General features: G+C 34.5%; 1 protein-coding gene across 1 annotated transcript in view; it reads left to right on the forward strand.

Moving 5' to 3' along the window:
* Positions 1–24,161, forward strand: part of igsf9bb (immunoglobulin superfamily, member 9Bb) — a 189,410-nt gene that overhangs the window by 66,807 nt on the left and 98,442 nt on the right. Inside the window, exon 4 of the mRNA XM_056446481.1 lies at positions 19,421–19,572. Within this exon, the coding sequence (XP_056302456.1) occupies positions 19,421–19,572 (152 nt within the window). The remainder of the gene's footprint in view (positions 1–19,420; positions 19,573–24,161) is intronic.

The raw sequence follows: 24,161 nt of genomic DNA on the forward strand, positions 1-24,161 counted from the left end.
CTGAAAAACATTATTATGAAAAAAAATGTCTTCATATTAAAGATTAAAGATAGATTTTTTGGCAGATGAACAACAGACAGAACACATGTTTTATGGTTAAGATGTTTTTGTATATAATCATGCTTGACTGATATCTCTGTAAAAGCATCTTCACAAAAGGTTTCAATTTACTAAAATAGTTTCAGTTTACAAACCTTGCTTCTTCACTATTTGTAGCATAACCTCATTCTTTAAAATAATTTGTTTCAGTTCTTTTGAATAAATATACCCAAACTGGGAGCGTGATCCACAATAGTAAATGCAGCAAGGGCTGAATTATTTAGCTCTCCATGGTTCTGAAACTTACAGGAGCTGTCCTTGGTACTGATAGTTCTGTGTTACGGAGCTGTCCATGGTGCTGATGGCCTCACATTCTCATATGTGAGTATTGAATACTCAGCACCGTGATGCCATATGCTTCATAAACACTGCAGATGGCATCATGGCATGAGATGAAGACTTTTAAATGATAGCACGGCGGTAGGCACAGATTCTAAATCTGGCAGAACTGATTTTAACAGCTCTGATTGTGACAGTCTGTTGACCTGCAGCGTGTTTGTTGGTTCGCTAATAGGAAACGTGAGTTTAGCTACAGACAGCAGACAGACCTGGTTGATTTTTATTTTATTTATTTTGTTGTTGTTGAGGGATGGCTCTTGGTGTATTGTCATTTGGGTGTAAATGAAGCTGACAACATGCCAGCCCCTCGGGTGCCATAGTGGTAAATGAGGTGCCATAGTGAACTACTACTACTACTACTAATGACTTACTGCCCTTTATTTACTCATTTTTATTGACAAATGTGTGGCTTGTCTGAAAGAGAGAGGTTGTATTTGATGGTTGAACTTCAGGCCTTTTATTGAATCTTTTACTTTTAAGCTATTGATTATTTCACTAATTAACAGAAGGGGACACCAGCAACTGTTACAGGGTTTGCACGGAATGGTAGTTTTGCTTTAAGTCCCAGATTTTACACGAAACATCAAGTATAAAATTGTTTATTGTACATATTCTGATAGTTTCATGCTTGTGTAAATGCTATAAAACTAATTCTAAAACTGCAACTGCTAAAATGAGTTCTTAATATAAACTAATTTTAAAATAATTTTGCCCCCCCCAATACACCCTCCACACTCCTCTAACTTATACTCCTCACAATCACTGCACTATTTAACGTTTGCACATTTAAAGTTTGCACATATTCATTGCACTGATTCACTTATTTGAACTGGACATACCCACTGCACATGGACATTTGTAATTATGTTTATCTATCTGCACACTTCTGCTATTAATAGTATCCTGTACATATATTCATTTATTGTAAATCTGTTCATAGCTAATACAACCTGTATATAATGTTCATAGTACATCCATCTGTAAATATCACCATAGTTTTTCTATAACTGCACTTTATAACTTATACCTGTATCCTGCACTTGCTGCTATTGCACTGCTGGTTAGACCTAAACTGCATTTCGTTGCCTTGTACTTGTACATGTGTAATGACAATAAAGTTGAATCTAATCTAATCTAATCTAATCTAAACATGAAATAATAATGAATAAATACTGATGAAAAAGGTGACAACCTGTAATTATTATAGGGTATAACATATATATTTTAAAAATATACAGTGAAACACGTTGATTCAGTAATACTACTAGATGTTTTGACCTAAATAAAATAAGTTAAGTTAGTTACCCTTTTTTAGTGCAAATTAATTTGTAAAAAGATCAAATAAAATTTGAAAATGTTTGTAAAAATAAGAGAAGTGTGTATGACTAATCAAATATGCAATATCAGTCTTTACCAAAAACCTAATAAATATATCTCACTAAACCAGCGGATAAGTCAATTACAATGTGCATTTGTAAACCACACTACTTCCACATGCTGTTTTTGTTGAATTAACCTGCAATGCATCTTCACAGCGAGCCATATGATATACATCATGAACAATGAGGACAAATGAGAAGGACAAAAGCCAAAGATTACATGAGTAAGCAGATCAAAGTGTGTAAGGTGATTATATATGTCTGGAATATGAAGCAGAGAGTTAAATCCTGAAATCTGCATGAGCCACTCGGTCATGCACATGTGAGGTGGATTCAGAAGCCAAGGGGCGGTCGTTTCCAGAGCTTTGGGGATCATCTTCCAGATCTCCATCAGCGGGAGATAAAGAGGATTTTTAACATTATGATTAGTGTTTCAGAATAGCGGTCTGGGGGCTGGATTTTTTTTTACTTTTATGTTGGTGCTTAATTAGGTTTGGGTATCTCTCCATCTCCCTTTAAACTCCACACCGGCTCTGTTTTGCTGATTTCTTTCATGTTCTAGCAGGTTTCACAGCTGAACTATCAACACATTAGCACACAGCTGGAACTGAGTGAAGGTTTTATGTTACAAATCGCTACCTCAGGATTGCTTTTATGCAATTGTACTATGCTGTGAGCAAGATAATATTTTAAAAGTGCAGTTGAACTCTTTTAAAGAATAAAAAAATGATATGTTTGCAGTTATTTGACAAACATGTCAAGTTAACATAATTTTTTTTATCTGAAAATCAATAAGTCAGTTATTCTGCATGAAAATGTGCATTCTATGTCACAATATCTGGCAGTTTATCCAATTATTTGTTATTATAAAATCGACAACCATTATCCACAATAATTCTGTACTTAAAAGCAGAATATGTCATTTTTGCCACAAGAGGGTGCATATTCACAACAAACAAAGGTGTAGTCTGATGATGCCATGACTGAGTGTGGAGTCATGGGGGTTGTTGTCTTCATTGCATCCTATGGGACTTATTATTATGGTAGTATGAAGCAGAGTAAGGCTGAAAGCAGTCAAAGCAAAACAAGGTTGCTGAAGTAATTGCTGATCAGAGACAAGCATAGCAGCAGAGATTTTATTATGCCACAATTGAAAGCTTCTGGTTTTCAGTTTGCTGTTCTGTCATCTTTGATGTTTCACTGGTTTCTATAAAATCAAACAAAAAATCTAGGGTGTCTAGTATGGTGACACAGGAAGCGGTCCATGTCACTAGTTAAAATAGCTTATTTCTCTGGGTTTCTTCTACTGAAGATTCTTTAAATAATTTGGGATAATATAAGCACATAAGTCAGCACAATACGTAACTCTGTTTTATTGGTTTTCTAGATGTCTTAATGACCTATTGTGCCTTTAAGGGTAAAGTAGTTTCTGTGCCACTAGAGTAACATAGTGGACTTTAAAAAATAAAACACATTTGTAGACAGCTTTTCTGATACCTTAAAAATGTAAATAAACAACATTTTGCTGAGGCCGTTTATTATGTTGGTTGGTTTCGGACTGTCATGGGTAAATAAATATCTGACTCCAAAACCACTGACACAACTCACCGAATCGTTCATTCAAGCTATTTGTTCAAAATGGATGAGTCATTTAGGAATTAATTATCTTTTTAGATAGGTCATTGAATCATTGAGTCGTATGATTTGTTCAAAACAGATTCATAAAAAAGAAACATGTTGCTGTTACTGTCATATGGAAATGGATTATGGATTTTTTTTTAGCACAAAAGTTGATTCTTTCAACTTGATGTAGAATCTTTAGAACTGTATTCTATTAGGCTTCATCACAAAAGTGTAAGAGGTTGGAATCTTTTTTGTTCATATTATATTATAATTGATGAGGTCATTAAATAATTACAGTATTTTTATGGACAATAGGGGTGCACTTTTTTTAACGGATACCGATAACTGATACCTGTTTAGACCCATAAATACCTGTATAGGCCAATAAATATAAATATGAATTATCAAAGTTTTCAGCATAATTGCAAAAACAAATGGCAACAACATACAGCAAATGACTGTTTTTATTTTAAAACCTTAACTTAAGCATAGTTGGAACTGATCTCTTAACTTTATTAATTAACTATTCATTTTTAGGACGTTTTTTCAATTCAATTCATATTGAGTTCTATAGCTCTTTTATAATATTGATTGTGTCAAAGCAGCTTAGGTTCTAATAAAATTGAACCTGTCAGTCCAGTTTTCAGAGTTGAAGTTCAGTTTAGTTCAGTGTGGTTTAAATTTCACTGCTGAAAGTCCAAACACTGAAAATTCATCGATGCACAGCTCCACAAGTCTCAAACCAAACTAGCCAGTGGCAACAGTGGCGGGGAACAAAACTTCACCAATTGACAAAAATGAAGGAAAAAAAAACCTTAAAAGAAGCCAGGCTCAGTTGGGCATTTCTCTTTTGACCGTACTTCTTGTGCAGAGCTGCAGTTTAGGCGCCGAAGGCTGGAAAATGCTGTCCATCGTGGACAACTGAAGATGTGAGTAGGTCTCCAGCGGATGACAGGCGGGTGTTCAGGTTTTTTATGCAAATAAAATCTATTTCCCAAATAAAGCATACATAATGCAACAAAGTCACTGAACATTAACAAAAAATAAATAGAATAAAGTAATAAAAATAGATTTTTGTATACATAATTTATGGGCCAAAGATATTGAACTAATTTTGTCATTGGTATACAAAGTTACTGGTATAAAAACTGCTATAAAAATGTTATGCATCCATTATAGACAATACACATCACACACCTCTAGTGACAACAAAACACATCCACTTCCTGTAGAAGCAATGCAAGCTACACTTGTAATTTGACATGTAAGGAAGTAACGAAGACAGGAAGTGAGGGTCAATTTTCATTCTGGGCTTACTGAATCACCACCTGTTTGAGGAGCAGGAACAGCAGGACTGGTTTTACTCTTGCAGAAAGAGCAGCGATGCCCTTTACTCTCTTACTATTATTCTCTATGGGTTGTGCTGAAATGCTCCTCATCTGCCAGGCTTTCCGGTTTGCTCTTTGGGCCTCTGGTGGGTCTCTCCTCTTCTCTGTATGCATCGGCTCACATTTAATCTGTGTTTGACCAAGAGTGTCTGAGAGATAAGAAAATAGGTTTTGCTCACCGACGGGCCCTCCATGTGTGACCGGACTCTCAATTTAGTTACATTCACATCATAACCTCCCAGATATACTCTCTCTATATAAAAAAAAATATGTTTTCCTTTTATGGAATAGCACTTTTCTGCAGCTGTAATTGACACTTTAGATTGCCTCTTATCTTCATTCCTTAACAAAGTAACTATATTTGTTTCTGCCATTGCAGTTTGATGCCTTTGCTAAAGTGTGTCTGTTTTGTTAAATATTTTAAATTAATCATACTGTATAGAGCCGATGTGAAAACACACTTTAGTTGCAGTGTTATATGAATAACACCTCAGTAGATTAAAGGTCTTTTGAAGGAGCATATATGAGCGGTGGGAGTCTGTGTGCTTCTGCATGACATTACGTGTTATTATGAGGTGAAATGGTGTATTGAATGTCTTCATTGATTCGTTTGAGTAGATCATGTGACTTTGACAACAGCAACAACCTCTGAATTAAAATCCGCTCACAGTGAAAGTCACATGACTGTAGCGTGCATTTGTAAGCAAGATTGATTCAGCATTGAATGCTATGGTGGATAGGAGGCTCAGATCAAATAATGTTGACTATATAACGTATTTTTTTTAATAAAACAAAATTTAATTTAATTTAATTAATTAAATAATTTATATTATTATTTAAAATAATTTTTGTATTAAATTAAATTAAATTGAATAAAAATATTATATATATATATATATATATTTTTATATATATATATATATATATATATATATATATATATATATATATATATATATATATATATATATATATATATATATATATATATATACAATAAAATAAATAATTTTATTTATACCAATATTGTTGTCATCAAATTTGTAATTATATATTAATAATATTTTTATTTACATTTATTTCATTTATTTCATTTTATGTAACTGCCAATTTAATTTAATGTATTTATTTTGTTACAAATGTAACAACTTTACAAATGAAATCAAGTACTTCACTGTTTAAAGTCAAATGCAAATAAGACATGTTGAATGCACCACTGAAAACTACAGTAATAAATTAAAGAGTCGAATAAATGAATCGTGTTGGGTTCGGATCTTTTGTTTGAACGCGTCAACGTCGATACTGTACATCACCAAATATGTAGTGTCAGATCCGGTAAACGTGAATGCACCTTTCCCTTCAGACACTAGCGGAGCGCAGGGGATCACAGGACTGATCATGACATGAAAATGATGATCACTAACAGATAGAGATTAAAGGGTTAAAGTTCATTTTCACAACAATACCACAGTATAGCCAACCCTGTGCTGTGTTTGTTCATTTTTGATACAATAACCTACGCTGCAACGTGGGATTCACCAGCCATTTGCTATTATAGGAATGAGCAGCAGAGACTATTATGTATGGGACTTTGTCAGACTTTAACAGAGACTTTGTCTGTAACTGTTCAAGTTTATATGGATCAGTTTCTTCTTCCTCCGTACCATAACATGTAAGTGTAATTAAAATTGTTGCTTCATTATGTGTAGTTTGCAAAATATGTATTTAATTGTGTGATGTAAGTTGTAATCACTCCATGTGGCTTGTAATCACATATCTATTATAGATCAGTGCTTGTTCTTGATCTCTCAGATTAAATCTTTATGGGCTATTTCACATATTGTGTCCAAAACATTAAAAATGTGACGTATGCTTCTTCCTTTACCGATTTAAATACGTTTCTGAACCCGCGATCCTGCCGTTTGTCTTTGCTATGGCCACCATTAGCTGTTCCTCACACGTGCGGTCAATTTTCAAAATAGTTCAACTTTCGCCACTGTGTGGATTAAAATTCAATTCAATTCACCTTTATTTGTATAGGGCTTTTACAATATAGGTTGTCGAAGCAGCTTCACATAGAAGATCATAGTAAATTGAAACAGTGTAGTTCAGTTTTCAGTGTTTAAGTTCAGTTCAGTTTAGCTCAGTTCAGTGTGATTTAATATTCACTACTGAGAGTCCAAACACTGAAGAGCAAATCCATTGATGCGCAGCTCTACAGATCCCAAACCAGCCAGTGGCGACAGTGGCGGGGAAAAAACTTGAAGAATTAAAAAACCTTGAGAGAAACCAGGCTCAGTTGGGCACGAATGTGTGTCATTGTTATTACTTGTGTTTAGGGATAAGAGTAGAGTAATATGCTGGTGTTTAACTGCATTGCTTTTTTGCATTCTTGCATTGGTCTCTCACATACTCTTCTACTTCATAGCCATAGTGGGCATTTCTCTCTGTCTCCCACTGAACCCAGTTGACCAATCAAAACAGACTGGGTCATCGGACCAATCAGCGCAGATTAGCCTCACGCTAATGAAGGGTTTGGGTACAAATGAGTCGCTGAACAAATCATATGGGAGTCATTGGAATAATTAGGTAAAAATATGACCTTGTATGCATATTAGTCTGTTGTTGGAGACCCCAAAACCAAAATATCATCTTTTATAATGCAAAATCGGGGCTCTTTAATACCACCAAGTGAGTGTTATTCCACTCAGAGAGTCCAGACTGTCACTTTGCAGTTGGGTTTTCCCTTCAGTTGGGATAACCGCTTCATGCTGCTGTGTGTACATCTGGCGTGCCTCACGTATATTTGCATGTGTTTAAGCAGGCTGTGTGTGATCTGATGAGCATTGCTCACACAGATGCTCGGCTCAGTGCAGGATCCTGTGAGGAAGATGAAGCTGGATGAAGATGTTCCTGCGGGACGAGCTCCACGCAGCCTCTCCCCATGCTTCTCCTGCCAATTAACTCTCACTGATGCAATGTGTGTGTGTCTGTGCATGTGAGTGTGTGTGCGCAAACTAAAACATCTGCCTGTGTGGTCGGTGTAACTACACAGCCTTATTATAGACGAATTCTTCGCACAATCTGTGCCTGTGATAAGAGCCTGTGATTTTATCAGCGGCTGCCGGCTGACAGCGCAAAAGAGATGATGTCATCGTGCTTCAGAGCCCATATCGGTAGGATTATTATGCAGTGTTGAAGGCAAAAGCTGTGTGTTAGAGCTGCATGATTCATTTTAAAAAGGTAATCTTAACCTACAGTTGAAGTCAGAATTATTAGCCCCCTTTTATTATTATTATTTTTTTATATTTCCCAAATGATGTTTAACAGAGCAAGCAAATTTTCACAGTATGTCTGATAATATGTTTTCTTATTTTATTTCGGCTAGAGTAAAAGCAGTTTTTAATTTTTTTAAAATCATTTTAAGATCAAAATTATTAGCCCCTTTAAGCTGTATTTTTTTCAATATTCTACAGAACAAACCATCATTATATAATAACTTGCCTAACTACCCTAACCTGCCTAGTTAACCTAATTAACCTAGTTAAACCTTTAAATGTCACTAGAATGTCTTTAAATGTCAATAGAAGTGTCTCGAAAAATATCTAGTAAAATATTATGTAATGTCATCATGTCAAAGATAAATAAATCAGTTATTAGAGCTGAGTTATTAAAACTGTTATGTTTAGAAATGTGTTGAAAAAATCTTCTCTCCGTTAAACAGAAATTGGGGGGAAAATAAACGGGGTGGATAATAATTCAGGGGGGCTAATATTTCTAACTTCAACTGTATTAAATCTGAATTTTTCCCTTACTTGAAACATTTTAATTATTTGGCATTAGTAACCCCTTTAAAAAAATCTATAATTATTAATATTTTTTATTTCTATAGAAAAGTGTGTGTTTTATGGTCAGTCACAAATGTGACTGGCGGGATAATGTGCATACTAACTTAGCATATTTCTGCAGTCATCAAAAAACTCTATTTACTCATTTGTTTAATCACATTTTAGGTTTACAGCTATACTTTAAAAAAACATGAAAAAAAATGAAAATACAGTCATTGATGAACTTCAAAATAATTACTTTATTGTAAAATACATCAAATACATTAAACAATTAGTATTATCTTCTCATTGTGCATTGTGGAACTATGTGACAGTTTGCTTTGTGACACTACACATATTTCATTGAAAACCTTTATTTACTTGCAGGAAATGGATTAATGATTCTTTGTTTATTTAGAATAGTGTAGCTCTATTGTGTGTTCATGTGTGCGTGTGTGTGGTAATAAGTGTTGGAGAAAGTTACTTTTGAAAGTAATGCATTATAATATTGAGTTACTCCTCAAAATAGTAACTAGTTACGGTACTTAGTTACTTTATATGGAAAGTAATGCGTTACGTTATTTTTGAGTTAATTTTGAGTTACTTTCTCATACCTGCCTGAGGCTTGATCTCTTTCAGAACTTGCAGGGTATTCTAATTTTATTTTTATTTTTGCACTTAATGATACATTGTATAGGGGCAACACGGTGGTGCAGTGGGATGCACAATCACCTCACAGCAAGAAGTTCGCTGGTTCGAGCCCCGGCTGTGTCAGTTGGCATTTCTGTGTGGAGTTTGCATGTTCTCCCCGTGTTCGCATTGGTTTTCTCCGGGTGCTCAGGTTTCCCCCACAAGCCCAAAGACATGTGGTATAGGTGAATTGGGTTAAGCTTAATTGTAGTGTATGTGTGTGAATGAGTGTGTATGGATGTTTCCCAGTGATGGCTTGCAGCTGGAAGGGCATCCGCTGCGTAAAACATATGCTGGAAAAGTTTGCGGTTCATTCTGCTGTGGCGACCCCAGGTTAATAAAGGGGCTAAGCCGAAAAGAAAATGAATGAATGAATGAATGACACATTGTATAACCTACACCTTCATTTACCTTTAAAAAAACAAATAAAAAAATTTGAATAATGTTACCTTGTGAGACAGATTAATGAAAGTTGAAAGCATTGTGTTTAATGCATTTGTATTTTTGTCTTATTAGTTCAGTAAAATCACTGTCCATTGACACTATAATCCTCCTACCTTCCATGTGTTCAAAATAATGAGAATACTTCCATCACAGAAATGTAAGGCTCTGCCACCTTGGTTTCTGTCTGTTCCCATGGGGAGACCATTCACTCATTGAGTGTGATTCAACATGATCAAACCAATTTTAATTTAGCAAATAATAAAAAAAAAAGAATTAATTAATCGAAAAAGTGACTCGAGTTACATTTTTAAAAAGTAACTTAAATATTATTACTTAGTTTTTTTAAGTAATGCGTTACTTTACTTGTACCGAAAAGTAATATTATTATATAACTCGCGTTACTTGTAATTCGTTACCCCAACACTGGTGGTTTAAACCCATGAGGAAAACAGCTCATACATCAAACATAATGAAGTATTTTGAAAATATAAAATGTAGATTGTTGCCTTTGAGGGTTGGATTTAGGAATAGTGCTGTGGAAATACAAAATATGTAGCCAATATACACTGTAAAACCCAACACAATCTCACGGCAATTCGTAACTTTTTGATTTAGTGGCTAATTCGTATGAATTCGTACGATCAAATTCGTACATTTTCGTACAATTTGCTCATCCCCCAATGACTGTTGGGTTTAGGGGTGGGGTTAGATGCCGCGCCTCCTTTTTAAAATCGTACAATTTCGTACGACTGAACTCGTACGAATTTGTACGAATTAGCCACTAAACTGAAAAAACGTAAAATACTTACGTTTCTCATGAGATCAGGCTGGTAAAACCCAACAGTCAATATCAAATGAAATGAGTGTAGTTAACACAAAATTTCCTGGAAGTTAATTCTACTCATTTGAAAAAAGTTTTGAACTCAGTGTTAAAGTTAATAAGTAAATGAAGTGATTAAGTAAGTGTTGATTGAGCATTAATAATGTACACCTGCTACTAACTAATTATCTCATTACTTGAACAGAGTAAGTTCACAGTACTCATATAGATTAGTTTTTTTAACTCAAATAGTTTGTAGCAATCGGTTTCCTCAAACGGTTTGAGTTGACTTAACTTGTTGGGTTTTACAGTACTCAGTTGGTTTGAGTTCTCTTAATTTATTGAGTTTTCCTCTGCTCAAATGGATTAAGTTCACAGTACTCACTAGGAATAGTTTTTGAACTTAAATGCTTTGTTGCAATTGGTTTACTCTAATGGGTTGAATTACCTTAACTTCTTGGGTTTTACAGTGCAGTATAAGATCATTACTTCTATGGGAGATCCCCATTAAGATATCTATACAAGTGTGTGGGAGCAGGTGATTGTTCTACGAATTCTACTCTATTTCTGGACTCTCACTGTTTGCCTGTGTGTTTGCTGGAGTAATAAAAGCACACAATTATGAAGACACAGAGCTCTCGCTGTAATGGGGTTCAGTTAAAAGCTCTCGAGTGCTTCGCTCACTGAAGAAATGACCTCTGTTATGACCACACCAGTAAACACAACCTGCTGAAGCTCTCTGTTATGTACATTAAGTGTTTTTCGAGTCTAGCTGTACTGTGAAGTACCAGATCAGTATTGGGTCAGTTTCATCTGGTACTGCTATGTGTTTTTTAGTGATGATACAGTTTTAAAAGAATTTAGTTCTTTCATTTAAGATGTAATATTGATGAAAATTAGCAGTAATTATGTTCATAATGTGACTAAAGATTTGTACACTAAAAATTGCAGTAAAAATTGCAGTATTACTGGCCATTTTGGTCAAATTTACAAGTGTATTGTAAATGAACAATTACAATCGTCCTTTAGTGTTACAACATAATTTTTACAGTATTGTAATTTTTACAGTATTACTGGCAAAATTTGCAAGCCACTGTAAATTGACAATTATAACTGTCCTGCAGTTTTACAGCACAATTGTAATTGTTAATTTACAGTACACTTGTCAATTTACAGTATTACTGTACATTTTATACCAATGTTTTACAGTGTACTGTTTTAAACTTGTGATTTCATCAAAGAAATCCTGAACCAAATCTTCGTTGGTTTCTTTAAAGAATATTCAAAATTTATACATCCTTTTTTTGGGGTAATGGGGGGACACTTTAGTTTAAGGATTAATTCTCACTATTAACACTATTTACATATTGGCTGTTTGTTAGTACTTTTAAAGTACATCTTCTGCATGATCTTATTCTACACCTCTAATCCTGCCTAATATCTTATATTATTATATGTCTATAATTATTAATAAGCATAACATTAGGAGTTTATTGAGATAAAATTTCTAATTAGTGGTTTAATAATATTGATAATTGTACTTTGTTATAAAATAAAGTGTGACCCCCTTTTTCAACCACAAAAACTTTTCACGTAAGTTGAATTTTCATTTGCAACAAGGTTTGGTTTTTTGGCCGGTCTAAAAATGCTATCTTTTGAAAATAAGTTTAAATATTTTGACGTATTATTATCAGCAAATATTTTGTTAAAAAAAATATTTTAACGTATTATAATCGTCAAAAATTTTGTTAATTAAACATTTTAAAGTATTATTATTGGCAAATATTTTGTCAATTAAATATTTTGACGTGTTATTACCGGCAAATATTTTGTTAATGAAATATTTTGATGTATTATTACTGACAAACATTTTGTTAATTAAATATTTTGATGTATTATTACTGACAAACATTTTGTTAATGAAATATTTTGATGTATTATTACTGACAAACATTTTGTTAATTAAATATTTTGATGTATTATTACTGACAAGTATTTTGTTAATTAAACATTTTGATGTATTATTATTGGCAAACATTTTGTTTATTAAATATTTTGATGTATTATTATTAGAAAATATTTTGTTAATTAAATATTTTGAAGTATTATTATTGGCAAATATTTTGTAAATGTAATATTTTGATGTATTATGACGTATAATTATACCTTTTTTTGTAAAAAAATAAATAAGTTTAAATATGTTATGTATTAATTTTGATTCATTCAAACTGTAATGACTTACATTTACCAGAAACAATGGAATTATCCAGAACTTTCTTTTTATTATATCAAGTTAAAATCTATAATTATTACATATAATTACTACCTCACTCACACAACATTTCATTTAAAGCATTACTTGACATTATCGCAGCCTATCAGACTAAAATACATTCAAACGAACAAGATAAGCTGTGGATGCAGAAAAGGACAGCCAGAAACATATTGTGCTCATTGTCTAAACCTCACCATACTAGATGGAGCAGGGCTTTTCAATCTGGTCAAACATATTCTCAGTGATTTGTACACACAGCAGGTGTTGGGCAGTTCCTCTCTCCCTCCATTTGGCGGGCTGTGGCAGGCATTAGCTAATGTCAAGTGGATTCGCCTGAATGTTTTGCCACTAATGGGAATGCAGATTGAAAAGCAAAGGCAAACTTAGATGTCCATATCAATTAGCCGATTTCAGTGCCTGTGAAACATGAGACGATCACAGATGAGGGTGTTTTCTCACTCCATATAAGACACATGCGTCCTTCTTATTAGCCTGTGCCTTAAGCATTCATTATGTGTGAGTGTGTGTGTGTGTGTGTTTTATCAACATCACAGGTCAGCAGCGTGTCGAAGTGTGTAAGACTGGCAGCATATGGAGGTGTGTTTTGCACAGATGTCTTTACGGCTGGTCTCAGAAATGTTGCCTTCAGCAGTGTGGTCATGTTCTACAGGATATTAGGGGGTTCTTTTCAAAAGCTGCAGACATTGAAGTTTTAATTAAGTGCAATTATGGGTGAAATGGCTTGAAATATCATTTCCCACATGTGACTACTTTGTTTTAAATTATTGATTTTGCTTTAGTAAACTTTTATTCAAAACAAAAAAGGAAATAATATGGTTGTCAAACAAATAATCCATATAAAAAGAGAAAATATGAGCAAGATGTATGTAAGATGTCTGGCCTTATTTATTTTCATGAATTAAATGTGTTTATTTGTTTATTTGTAACATAATAGTTTTAATAACTCGTTTCTAATAACTGATTTATTTAAATTTTGCCATGATGACAGTTAATAATATTTTACTAGATATTTTTCAAGTTTTATACAGCGTAAAGTGACATTTAAAGGCTTAACTAGGTTAATTAGGTTAACTAGGCAGGTTAGCAGGTTAACTAGGCATTTTCTGTAGACAGTTGGAAAAAATATAGAGCTGAAAGGGGCTAATAATAATTTTTAAATGTTTTTTTTTTTATTAAAAACTGCTTTTATTCTAGCCGAAATAAAACAGATAAGACTTTCTCCAGGAGAAATAAAATTATGAAACAAAATATTTAAAAAAGAAAAAAACAGTTCAAAGGGGGCTAATAATTCTGACTTCAACTGTATGTTCATAACATTTACATTCATAACATCACAAGTTTTTGAGGTTCTTAGTCTTCTGAAAGTAATTTGTTATTTCGAATGAGATTTTACTGTAATATATTTTAATATTATATTTGATTAATGAACCGTGTGGAAAATAATTGCACCTTTTTGTAATAATTGTAATAAATAGCTTCATTACTATTAAATTACTGTAGGATTACGGGGCATAGGAAAAAGGTGGATCATCTTTATTTCTATTTTTTGAATGTTTGACTGATTCAGGATTACAGTTTCTAAGCTTCTGGTAAAGACATTTTTGCTCAGTTTAAACACACATGAAATGGTTAGCAATGTAAACAACACAGGCTCATTGTGAATGCAAACAATGTATATACTTCTATATATTTAATATAGCTAAATGAATAACACCATTTGTAGTCTGCTATTAACAGTGAGTCTTTTGTAAAAAATAAATATAATATTAATAAAAAAGATAAAGCACCTTTCAACCTGTCTGCATCATTTACACATGACATATTAAACATGCTGTAGTAGTTCCTAACAGTTTTTTTTTTTGCATTCCACTGTGCTGGTTTTCATTGTTTTTTGCTTGATTGATGTTGTCGACTAAACTTTTGCATTCTAGATCTATTGCAGTGTATCTTGCAGAGTCTTCTGCATGAAATGACTTTCTAAAATTGAGCCATTAATTTATAAGACACTACCACACCTTGCGTTTTTTCAATACCAAAGTGCATCCGATGTGAAAAGTCCTTATATATATATATATATGATTCAATGGTCTTCCATAAAGAGCACATTTTTGTATTGACATCGTCATTGTGTGTATATGGGAATATATAATTTTTACAATCCTTGATTCCCTGTTTTAAACAGTTGTGGCAATTGAAATAATTGATAAAATCACCCAGCTAATTGTAAGAATATTTGGTTAATCATTTATTATTATGAATACATGAACTACTTATGAAACTTCCTATTGGTTCACTGTAAAAAAAAAATGTCTTTTAATTAACATTTTCTATATTTTGTAATTCAAAAGTGTTTTCCGTTTATTTACGCTTGTGAAATGCATTATGGGATGTAGCTCTCTGCTCTGTCGACTTGAAAATTCAACGAAACAGTTTAACAAAGTGACTTTTACTGACATTTTAGTAGTTTGAAATTATATGATGTAAAAGAAATAATATAGAAACGAATAAGTCTGTAAAATAATAGAAAATGTACTGGCAGTTTATTAGAAGGTTTTTGTAGCATAATATACAACATCAACCCAGACAATAGATCACTTTAAATCAGGGGTCACCAAACTTGTTCCTGGAGGGCCGGTGTCCTGCAGATTTTAGCTCCAACCCTAATCAATCACACCTGAATGAGCTAATCAAGGTCTTACTAGGTATACTTGAAACACCCAGCCAGGTGTGTTGAGGCAAGTTGGAGCTAAGCCCTGCAGGGACACCGGCCCTCCAGGACCGAGATTGGTGACCCCTGCTTTAAATCATTGAAAATGTTCATAAAAATCACTTTTTTAAACTTTTAAAAGTTGTTGTAAGAGAGATCAAGATCCCATAATGTAACAAAAGCATAAATAAACAAGGAAAAAGAAAAAATTAAATAAAAAGATGAATCACAAAATATGGAAAACTGATCATTTTTTACGGATATTTTTACAGTGTTGTCAATGAAAGTCTGTAATCAGATTTTTTTTTGTGAAGGACTTTTATGTGACCTTTGTGGCTATCCATGAAGCAAATGCTTATAATGTTCAAGATAATACAGAAAAACACAGCATGAGAAAAAAAAGCAAATGCAGATTAGTATCATCATCAGACCAATCCAAATCAAGAAAACTGAATCAAGTTTTTTTTCTTCTTTTTTTCCTGTGGTTTCAGAGAGCGTCACAGTCTGATATTTAGAGGCATGTATAATAAATGCTCAGCTTCAGAAAAGTTCAGTCCAGGTCTCTGTAAGTGCACAGATATGGTCAAATCCATCTCTTCTGTGTTCCTGGAAAGCACGGTGTTCCTGTGATGTATGTGCTAATGTGTCAGAGTGCTGTCTTAAATATTTGAACACGTTTGAGACAAACCCGTTTTTCCCTAGTGTTCCTCTGTCATCCTCTGCTAAACCAGGCAGCATTGTGATTTTAAAAGTTAAAGAGTAACCACCAAAATAATTTCATGAGACCTGATACATTTAATTTTGGAGGTACTTTTATATATAATGGTGCGTTATGGGTAGCACAATCTCTCACAGCAAGAAGGTCACTGGTTCGAACCTTGGCTGGGTCAGTTGGCATTTCTGTGTGGAGTTTGCATGTTCTCCCCGTGTTCACATGGGTTTCCTGTGGGTCTTTCAGTTTCCCCCACAGCCCAAAGACATGCACTATAAGTGAATTGGAGAAACTAAATTAGTTGAAGTGTATGAGTGTGCATGTGAGTGTGTATGGGTGTTCCCCAGTACTGGGTTGCAGCTGGAAGGGCATCCGCAGTGTGTAAAACATATGCTGGATTAGTTGGTGGTTCAGTCTGCTGTGGTGACCCCAGATTAATAAAGGGACTAAGCCGAAAAGAAAATGAATGAATGAATGTTATATATAATGAATTATATGGAAATATAATCAATACAGCAAGTTACTAATAACAAGTTTCACTGTGAAATATTAAAGTTATCCCATGCATGGATGTATGGAGATGCATGTACGCCAGAATCAAATAATCTTCTTTTTGAACCTTGAACCTTTTGAGACTTTACATTTTAGATAGAAAAATGTTTAGTTTCATCACTTTCCGTTTAGTTTACATCACTGTACTATTTTAAAAACCCATAGCCTCCTTGGGAAAACATCAAGTTTAAAAAATGGTTGTGTAGTTTACAAGATGATGCATGTTTAGCTCCTCCCATTCTATCTGACTTTTTCCAGCTTCAATCTGTGGCAAAAAGAGTGACTCAGGGTGCATCTAGAGCTGATTGTATTATTCCACTTTAAAAAAACATATTTTGGTCAAGCTTGTTTTTCTTTTAAAGCATCACATCAGTGAAATTTGAAACCGCAATCTGTTAGAGAATGTGTCTCTTAAGTCATTTAAGTGTCATTTTTAAGAAATTAACAATCAGCATTGTGAACACTAGGCTCTTTGATGTTGTTGTGGTTGTTTATTTGAGCAATGTTTTTAGTTTGAATTTGTATTTTTATTGATATGACCTTGGGTAGCGAGGTGGCGCAGTGGGTAGCGCTGTCGCCTCACAGCAAGAAATTCACTGGTTCGAGCCTCGGCTGGGTCAGTTGGCATTTCTGTGTGGAGTTTACAGTGTGGAGTCTCCCTGTTTTCACGTTGGTTTGCTCCAGTTGCTCTTTTTTCCCCCACAAGTCCAAAGACATGCGTTATTGGTGAATTGGGTAAGCTAAATTGGCCGTATTGTATGCGTGTGAATGAGAGTGGATGGGTGTTTCCCAGTGCTGGGTTGCAGCTGGAAGGGCATCCGTTGCGTAAAACATATGATGGATAAGTTGGGGGTTTATTCCACTGTGGTGACTCCTAAGTAACAAAGGGACTAAGCTGAAATGAAAATGAATGAATGAATGGTATGATCTTTTACATCTGGCAAAGAGACCATCAATGAAATCTAGGACTAATTTGGATGCATTTACGTTCTTTGGGAATGTTGATTAATGTACACGGACCCTTGTTGTGAAAATAAATAAACTTAAACCATATTTATGTCTGTTAGCAATGTTTTAATAATGATTAATATAATGAAGATAAACAAAAATGGATTTATTTGCAAACCGGATGAGGGACATGCTGGCTCAGTGGTTAGCACTGTCGCCTAAGAGCTAAGAGCTCGCTGGTTCAAGTTCCAGCTGGGTCAGTTGGCATTTCTGTGTGGAGTTGGCATGTTCTCCCTGTGTTCACGTGGGTTTCCTCTGGGTGCTCTGGTTTCCCCTACAGTCCAAAGACCTGCGCTATAGGTGAATTGAATAAGCTAAATTGGCCATGTGTGTGTGTAAATGTGATAGTGTATGGGTGTTTCCCGGTACTGGGTTGCAGCTGGAAAGGCATCCGCTGTGTAAAACATATGCTGGATAAGTTGGCGGTTCATTCCACTGTGGCGACCCCTAATGAATAAAAATCTAAGCCGAAGGAAAATGAATGAATGAATGAATGAATGAATATGAACTGGATATTTTAATAATTTTTTCAGCACCACATTGGCCTACCTGTTTATTTATTTAATAATTTTTTTGTTAATTTTGTTCGTTTATTTTATTTATTCATTTTTTTTGTTGTTTGTAAAAGCAAATTGCATTTTAAAAAGTTGACAATACATTTTATTTACAGTATAAATATATTTATTTGTAATACTGCTACTACAACTACTACTACCACTACTACTACTACTACTACTAATACTAATACTAATACTAATACTAATACAATTACTACTACTACTACTACTACTACTGCTACTACTACTACTACTACTAATAATAATAATAATAATAAAACAATAATAATAATGCAACAGTATGCCATGTAAATGAACACAAATAATAAACAAATGTGTAGGGCTGCATAATTGCCTCTATTACATTACTTATTCATTAATTTACTAGTCTATTTTTGTTTGTTTGTTTGTTTGCTTATTTGTTTACTTATTTGTTTGCTTATTTGTTTACTGTACTTTTTTTTTGTATTTTATGTTTGCTTGGATTCATGTCCCCCACCATTGCCTAGTGTGGAAAAGTTCAAATTAAATCTAATTTGGAGCCTTTCACATAATAAAAAGCTAGGTAAACTGTAAAGAACATTATGACACTATACCTGATCTGTCATTCAGTGCTGCACATCAAAATATATTTAGTGAGATTTTTCCTCTTAAATCACCTTTGGGGGAGAACTGGCCGTGGAGCTGCAGCAGAATTATTAACAATGAGAGTAATGGCAGCCAGAGAGCTCACATACTGTATACCAAGAGCTCATAAATGTCCACATATGCATGCAGGAGGGAGATCCTCTCATTCACAATGACTCCAATGGCCTCCTGAACTCCTGTGGCACCCATTAGCAATGAGTCATGCTTTAGCCAGGACTGTAAAAGATATATAAATCACAGCGCATAATATTGCTATAAACGAACCTGCCTGATTTATTCCAGTGGGCTAATGGAGAACTTTTTTTTTTACCATGGTTTTTCTGTGTCTCAGCTCCTCCGACGTTCACAGACACACCGCCGCAGTATGTAGAGGCCAAAGAGGGAGGCAGCATCACTCTGAGCTGCACCGCGTTCGGCAATCCCAAACCTTCAGTCAGCTGGTTGAGAGAGGGCAACCCCGTGCAGGACAGCACCAAGTATAAGGTAAGCAAACAGATCTCCTATGGATAAAGATCAGCTGGTCATGTGGTCTAGGGGAGATTCTGATGGTGTAGTGTTTTTTTGTTTGTTTGTTTGTTTGTTTGTTTTTATGATTCCATGATGTGTCCTTAAAATCATAAAAAATGAAGAAAAATGACAGTGATATCGTGTTTCCAGGGTTCCCGTTGTAAACAAAGCAGTACTGCACTTATAAACACCACTTAAAGTCCACATGAACTGGAAACTGCTCTCCGTTTTTTTTTTCTCCTGCATATTGTGATGCAGTTCCTAGAAAAACTGAATATTAAATGTGAAAACAGTAAGTGTAGATTGTTTTTTTTTCTACTGTGAGCTGATTGGATGTAATAAAGCATTTCATTCAGAAATATCAGGAAAAAGGGTTTCGGGAAAGTTATTACAACCTATCGGACACCTCCTTCTCACCATTTTGCTTGTTGTCATAGGGCTGTCAAAACTGACAGTTGGAGGGGCGTAATTAAGCATGTTAGCCATGCCAAAGTATGTTCGGGCATTCTTTTTGAATGAGGAAACATCAAAACTCCATCAAAACTTACGCTTAAATTTAATATTTGGAAAGACCAATCAAATTAAACAACTATTTCTTTAGTTTCATTTCTAAACATTCGAATCACACAAAATCTGCAGAAACTCACCCCTAGAAATTCACCACTCCCCTGGAGAATCATCAGTCTATAGTAGAGATGCCCAAAGTAGGGTCATCCCATGCCTTTAATAGAGATTGTCATATTGTTAAGCAAAAAGGCAAGCTTGAAGTAAATGTTTTGATTAAATGTTAAATTATTAAATTATTCTTTCTATTTATTTTTAAATATTATTTTTAAATTAGGAAAATAACCATGACAACTTTGTAAAACAGTTTGATAGATTTAATTTTGGCCCACAGCCCTCAGCTATGTTTGTTTGGCCCTTCATAAGAAAAAGTTTGGGCACCCCTGGTCTATAGTAATTGATGATTGGCTGTACTAGAAGGCGGGGCTTCATTCCCATTATTGACCCATACACTTTTCCCCATTCAAAACTATACAAGTGACTTAACTTGTGTATTCTATAGTTATAGTTGCTGATGATTTTGGAATTTTAGTCAATAATAAAATGCTGTAAAAAATACAATATGCATCAAATGTTTATTTATTTATGTAACTACACATGATTTTAAAGACAATGCAAAGCAAAGTTGATCTTAAATAAAGCACTACTTCAGATTTGAGTCAAGCCTGTATTGGCGGAGAAAATCAGACAGTGAATATAGACATCACAGACAGAGGCTGTGTTCAGAATCCTGAGCCTTGACAGATAAATAAGTACTACATGTTTGTATTATTGACTTTGGGAGAAGAAAACATTGTGCTGTTATCCACTCGCTTTCTCTCCACCAAGAGAGCTCTGTGTGTGTGTGTCTAATACAGATAACAAAGCTTTGGTTGCTGGTTCAGGACCTACAGTATGAGTGTCAATGTGAAGTCACTGAATCATGTCTAAATGTCAGATGATGTGTGTCAATCTATGCTGTATTTGAGAAATAACTACAGAAAAAAAGCCAATAGATAGTGTAAATGTTGAAATATTTATTGAATATTTATTTGGACAACTGAAACATTCAAAACCATTTAACTACAATGATGTTTTGTAAATTAATATTTCACTTTTATAATATAAACATACAACATAGGCTCATTCTAAAAATGTAACCCTATATACATTTCTGGAGATCACGAATTATGTAGCCATAAGAACGTATGTCTGCTTTTCGTCGTTCCTTTTCGCTCTTACCAGCTGACCGTTTACCTCCATATGGACTGCTTTCTAGCTGTTACCAATTTGTCCAGTTTGCTTGCCATGTACGTCGACAGACTTGAGACGCAGAGAGGTGTTGAGCGTGATGACAGGGTTCGAGTCCGGTGAAGAATGGTTTCAGAAAGCAGGTAAGACCAAAAATAATAAGGCCAAAAATAAAATAAACAAGTAAATAACAGAGTAAGAATTTGGTGATATCTGAAAACGAGGTAAAAAAATTAGGCGAGGACTTTTTAAATCTGTCGGTTGGGTTCAGAGAAGTGAGTGGGCGGGTCAATCGTTGCATTTTAAAACACTATTGGTTGGGTATAGGGAAGGAGGAGGGGGGGTCAGTCGATCGCTTAGTCAGCCAGTCATTGAGTCAGTTAAACAGTCAGTTGACAGCAGCCTCTAATGGAAGAAGAGCAGGCGCGAATGGCACTCGCAAGAGGAATTTGAGATCTTAAAAAGCGTACACAACGGCCTCTGGTGGATTCGTGAAAACAAAAACTGCAAAAAAACAAAACGTACCTCGTAGGATGTATTTGGCACTCTCCAGAAGTGTATATAGAGGTGCATTTTCAGATTGAGCCTGGGTTGTAAACACACTAATGCTAAGAGAGCTCAACATGCTTCAACTTGAGAAAATGCATCCAAAAAGAAATAACACCAGCAAATTAAGAAAACATCTTCATCATTTCAGAGCACATGTGTTACAAATCCTTACAACGCATGCAAATAGCATAGACCATGAATATTTTTCAAAGGGTTAAACTAAAAATTACTGACCCGACAGGGATTGGCTTATTGTGAGTGACTATTGGTCAATAAAGCTGTAGTTGACCTGAAAAGTGAGATTATTGTTTATTTAACCATGCTGATTATACAATTTATTTGTCTTTTGCTGATTATTAGCCTAAATAAACCAGAGATTAACTGGGAAAGGTTGTTATTTAAGATAGCTAAATCTTGACATCCTCAAATATAATCGTCAAGGTTAAATAAAATAAATTTGCAATGCTTCATTAGTTGTTACAACAAAGTCAAAATAAATAGCAGATAAGAATAATATACAGTGCTCAGCATATATAAGTTCACCCCTTACAAATCTAGCTTTTAAACTCATATTTTTAACTGAACATATTTTGATTGTTTAGGAAGCTATACAATATTATATTTGTGCATATACATTAGATTAGACAGTACTGAAGCTAAATCTGGAGCTTATCTAACAAAATAACTTATGATAATGCTCCAAATTTTAGTACACCCAAATTTATGTTCTATACAAATATTAAATACAAATTTTTAAAAAGAGGAAATCAAGAGAAGCAAAAAATGTAAAAATTTTGTTGAAATTATGTAGGTTGTAATTTATTTAGCAATATTTTGATTGATTTTAATTGCATTATCTTAAAATTTTTTAAATATGTTTGGCGACCAAAATATAATTTTAATAAATATATTTGCTAAACCGATTAAGACGTTTTCTTAATTTGCTGGTGTTTTTTTCTATTTTCATGTGTTCTCTTAAGTTGCAGCACGTTGAGCTCTCTCAGCCACGTATAAACATGTTCAAAATTCTATTGCTTTTTTGCTGTGGTTTTGGGAAACATGATGTGACAGCCATAGTGTTGAGGATAATTGAAGAGTTCCTACAGTGCTTGATTGATATCCTTCTCTTCAAAAATGCAGGATGGCGGTTGCCCCACTGTGAGAGCTCAGAATGTTTGATGACTGTGTAAATGACAGGTCATAGGCACTTTGACAACTCCGTCCTCTATCTTTATTTCTTGCTGTGCTTTTTTCTGTCCAATTTACTATAGTCACGGTCCCAAATCTGGCCCTCAATGAGGTTATCAATGCCTACCACCACAATTCAGTCGCTTCTTCTGTGTTTCTAAACAGACGTTAAGGAATATTCTCTATTAAGTTTGTCATTTTTATGTTTTTACCAGCCTCTTGTTTAAAAGTGGCCTTCAAGCTAAGCAATTTGAGCATGCCTGCTGTACGGTTTTAAACTGTCAGTTTTGAGAAATCAAGCTGCAGTTTTAACACAGTAATTGCACGGCCTGTAGGAACAACTAATTAATCCCCCTCAGCCCTGTCATATTCCCTAGTTGTTTAACACTAGCCCTCTGTCCATCTCGATGCTCATAACTATGCTCATTTAAACTATGTGTCGTGAAGGTGTCCCTTGGGCGTGTTATGTTCACAGTACTGTGTAATTAGGAACCAAATAAACCGTCCAAGTATTTCAACACTAATGGAATTCCTCGACTTGAGTGACGTCTTTTATATTTCATCAAATGAGTCGTCTGTGAAATGAAACAGACTCCTGGATCCTCTTGTTCAATCCAGAGTCAAATACAGGCTCTTTTCTCATAAGCAATCCATTGACTGTGTCTCCGGCAAACCAAACATCGTGAACCTAACCATCAAAGACTCGCGGAATATAAACCATCTGCTCACTGAAGACTAAACGGAGAGATTCCTGCAGGAACGGATGGCTTAGTTCTCTGAAAAGGGTTTGATTTACAAGAGCCCATCGAGTGATCTCCATCTTCTCACACATAGCAGAGAAATGACAACCTGTCAGCGACGAGCTTTGTTCTGTGATTGAACACTTTTGAAGTAGGGCGAGATAACATCGAGAGAGGAACAACAGTATTCATTGCTTGTTAATTTGAAGGATGCCAAACTCTTTGTTCAGTCAAAATAGAGAGCTGTTTTGACTGATAGGACCTCTAATGTTTTTTTTAAAAGGAAGGAGGAAA

This window comes from Danio aesculapii, chromosome 21 (assembly GCF_903798145.1).
Source record: "Danio aesculapii chromosome 21, fDanAes4.1, whole genome shotgun sequence".
NCBI lineage: Eukaryota > Metazoa > Chordata > Actinopteri > Cypriniformes > Danionidae > Danio > Danio aesculapii.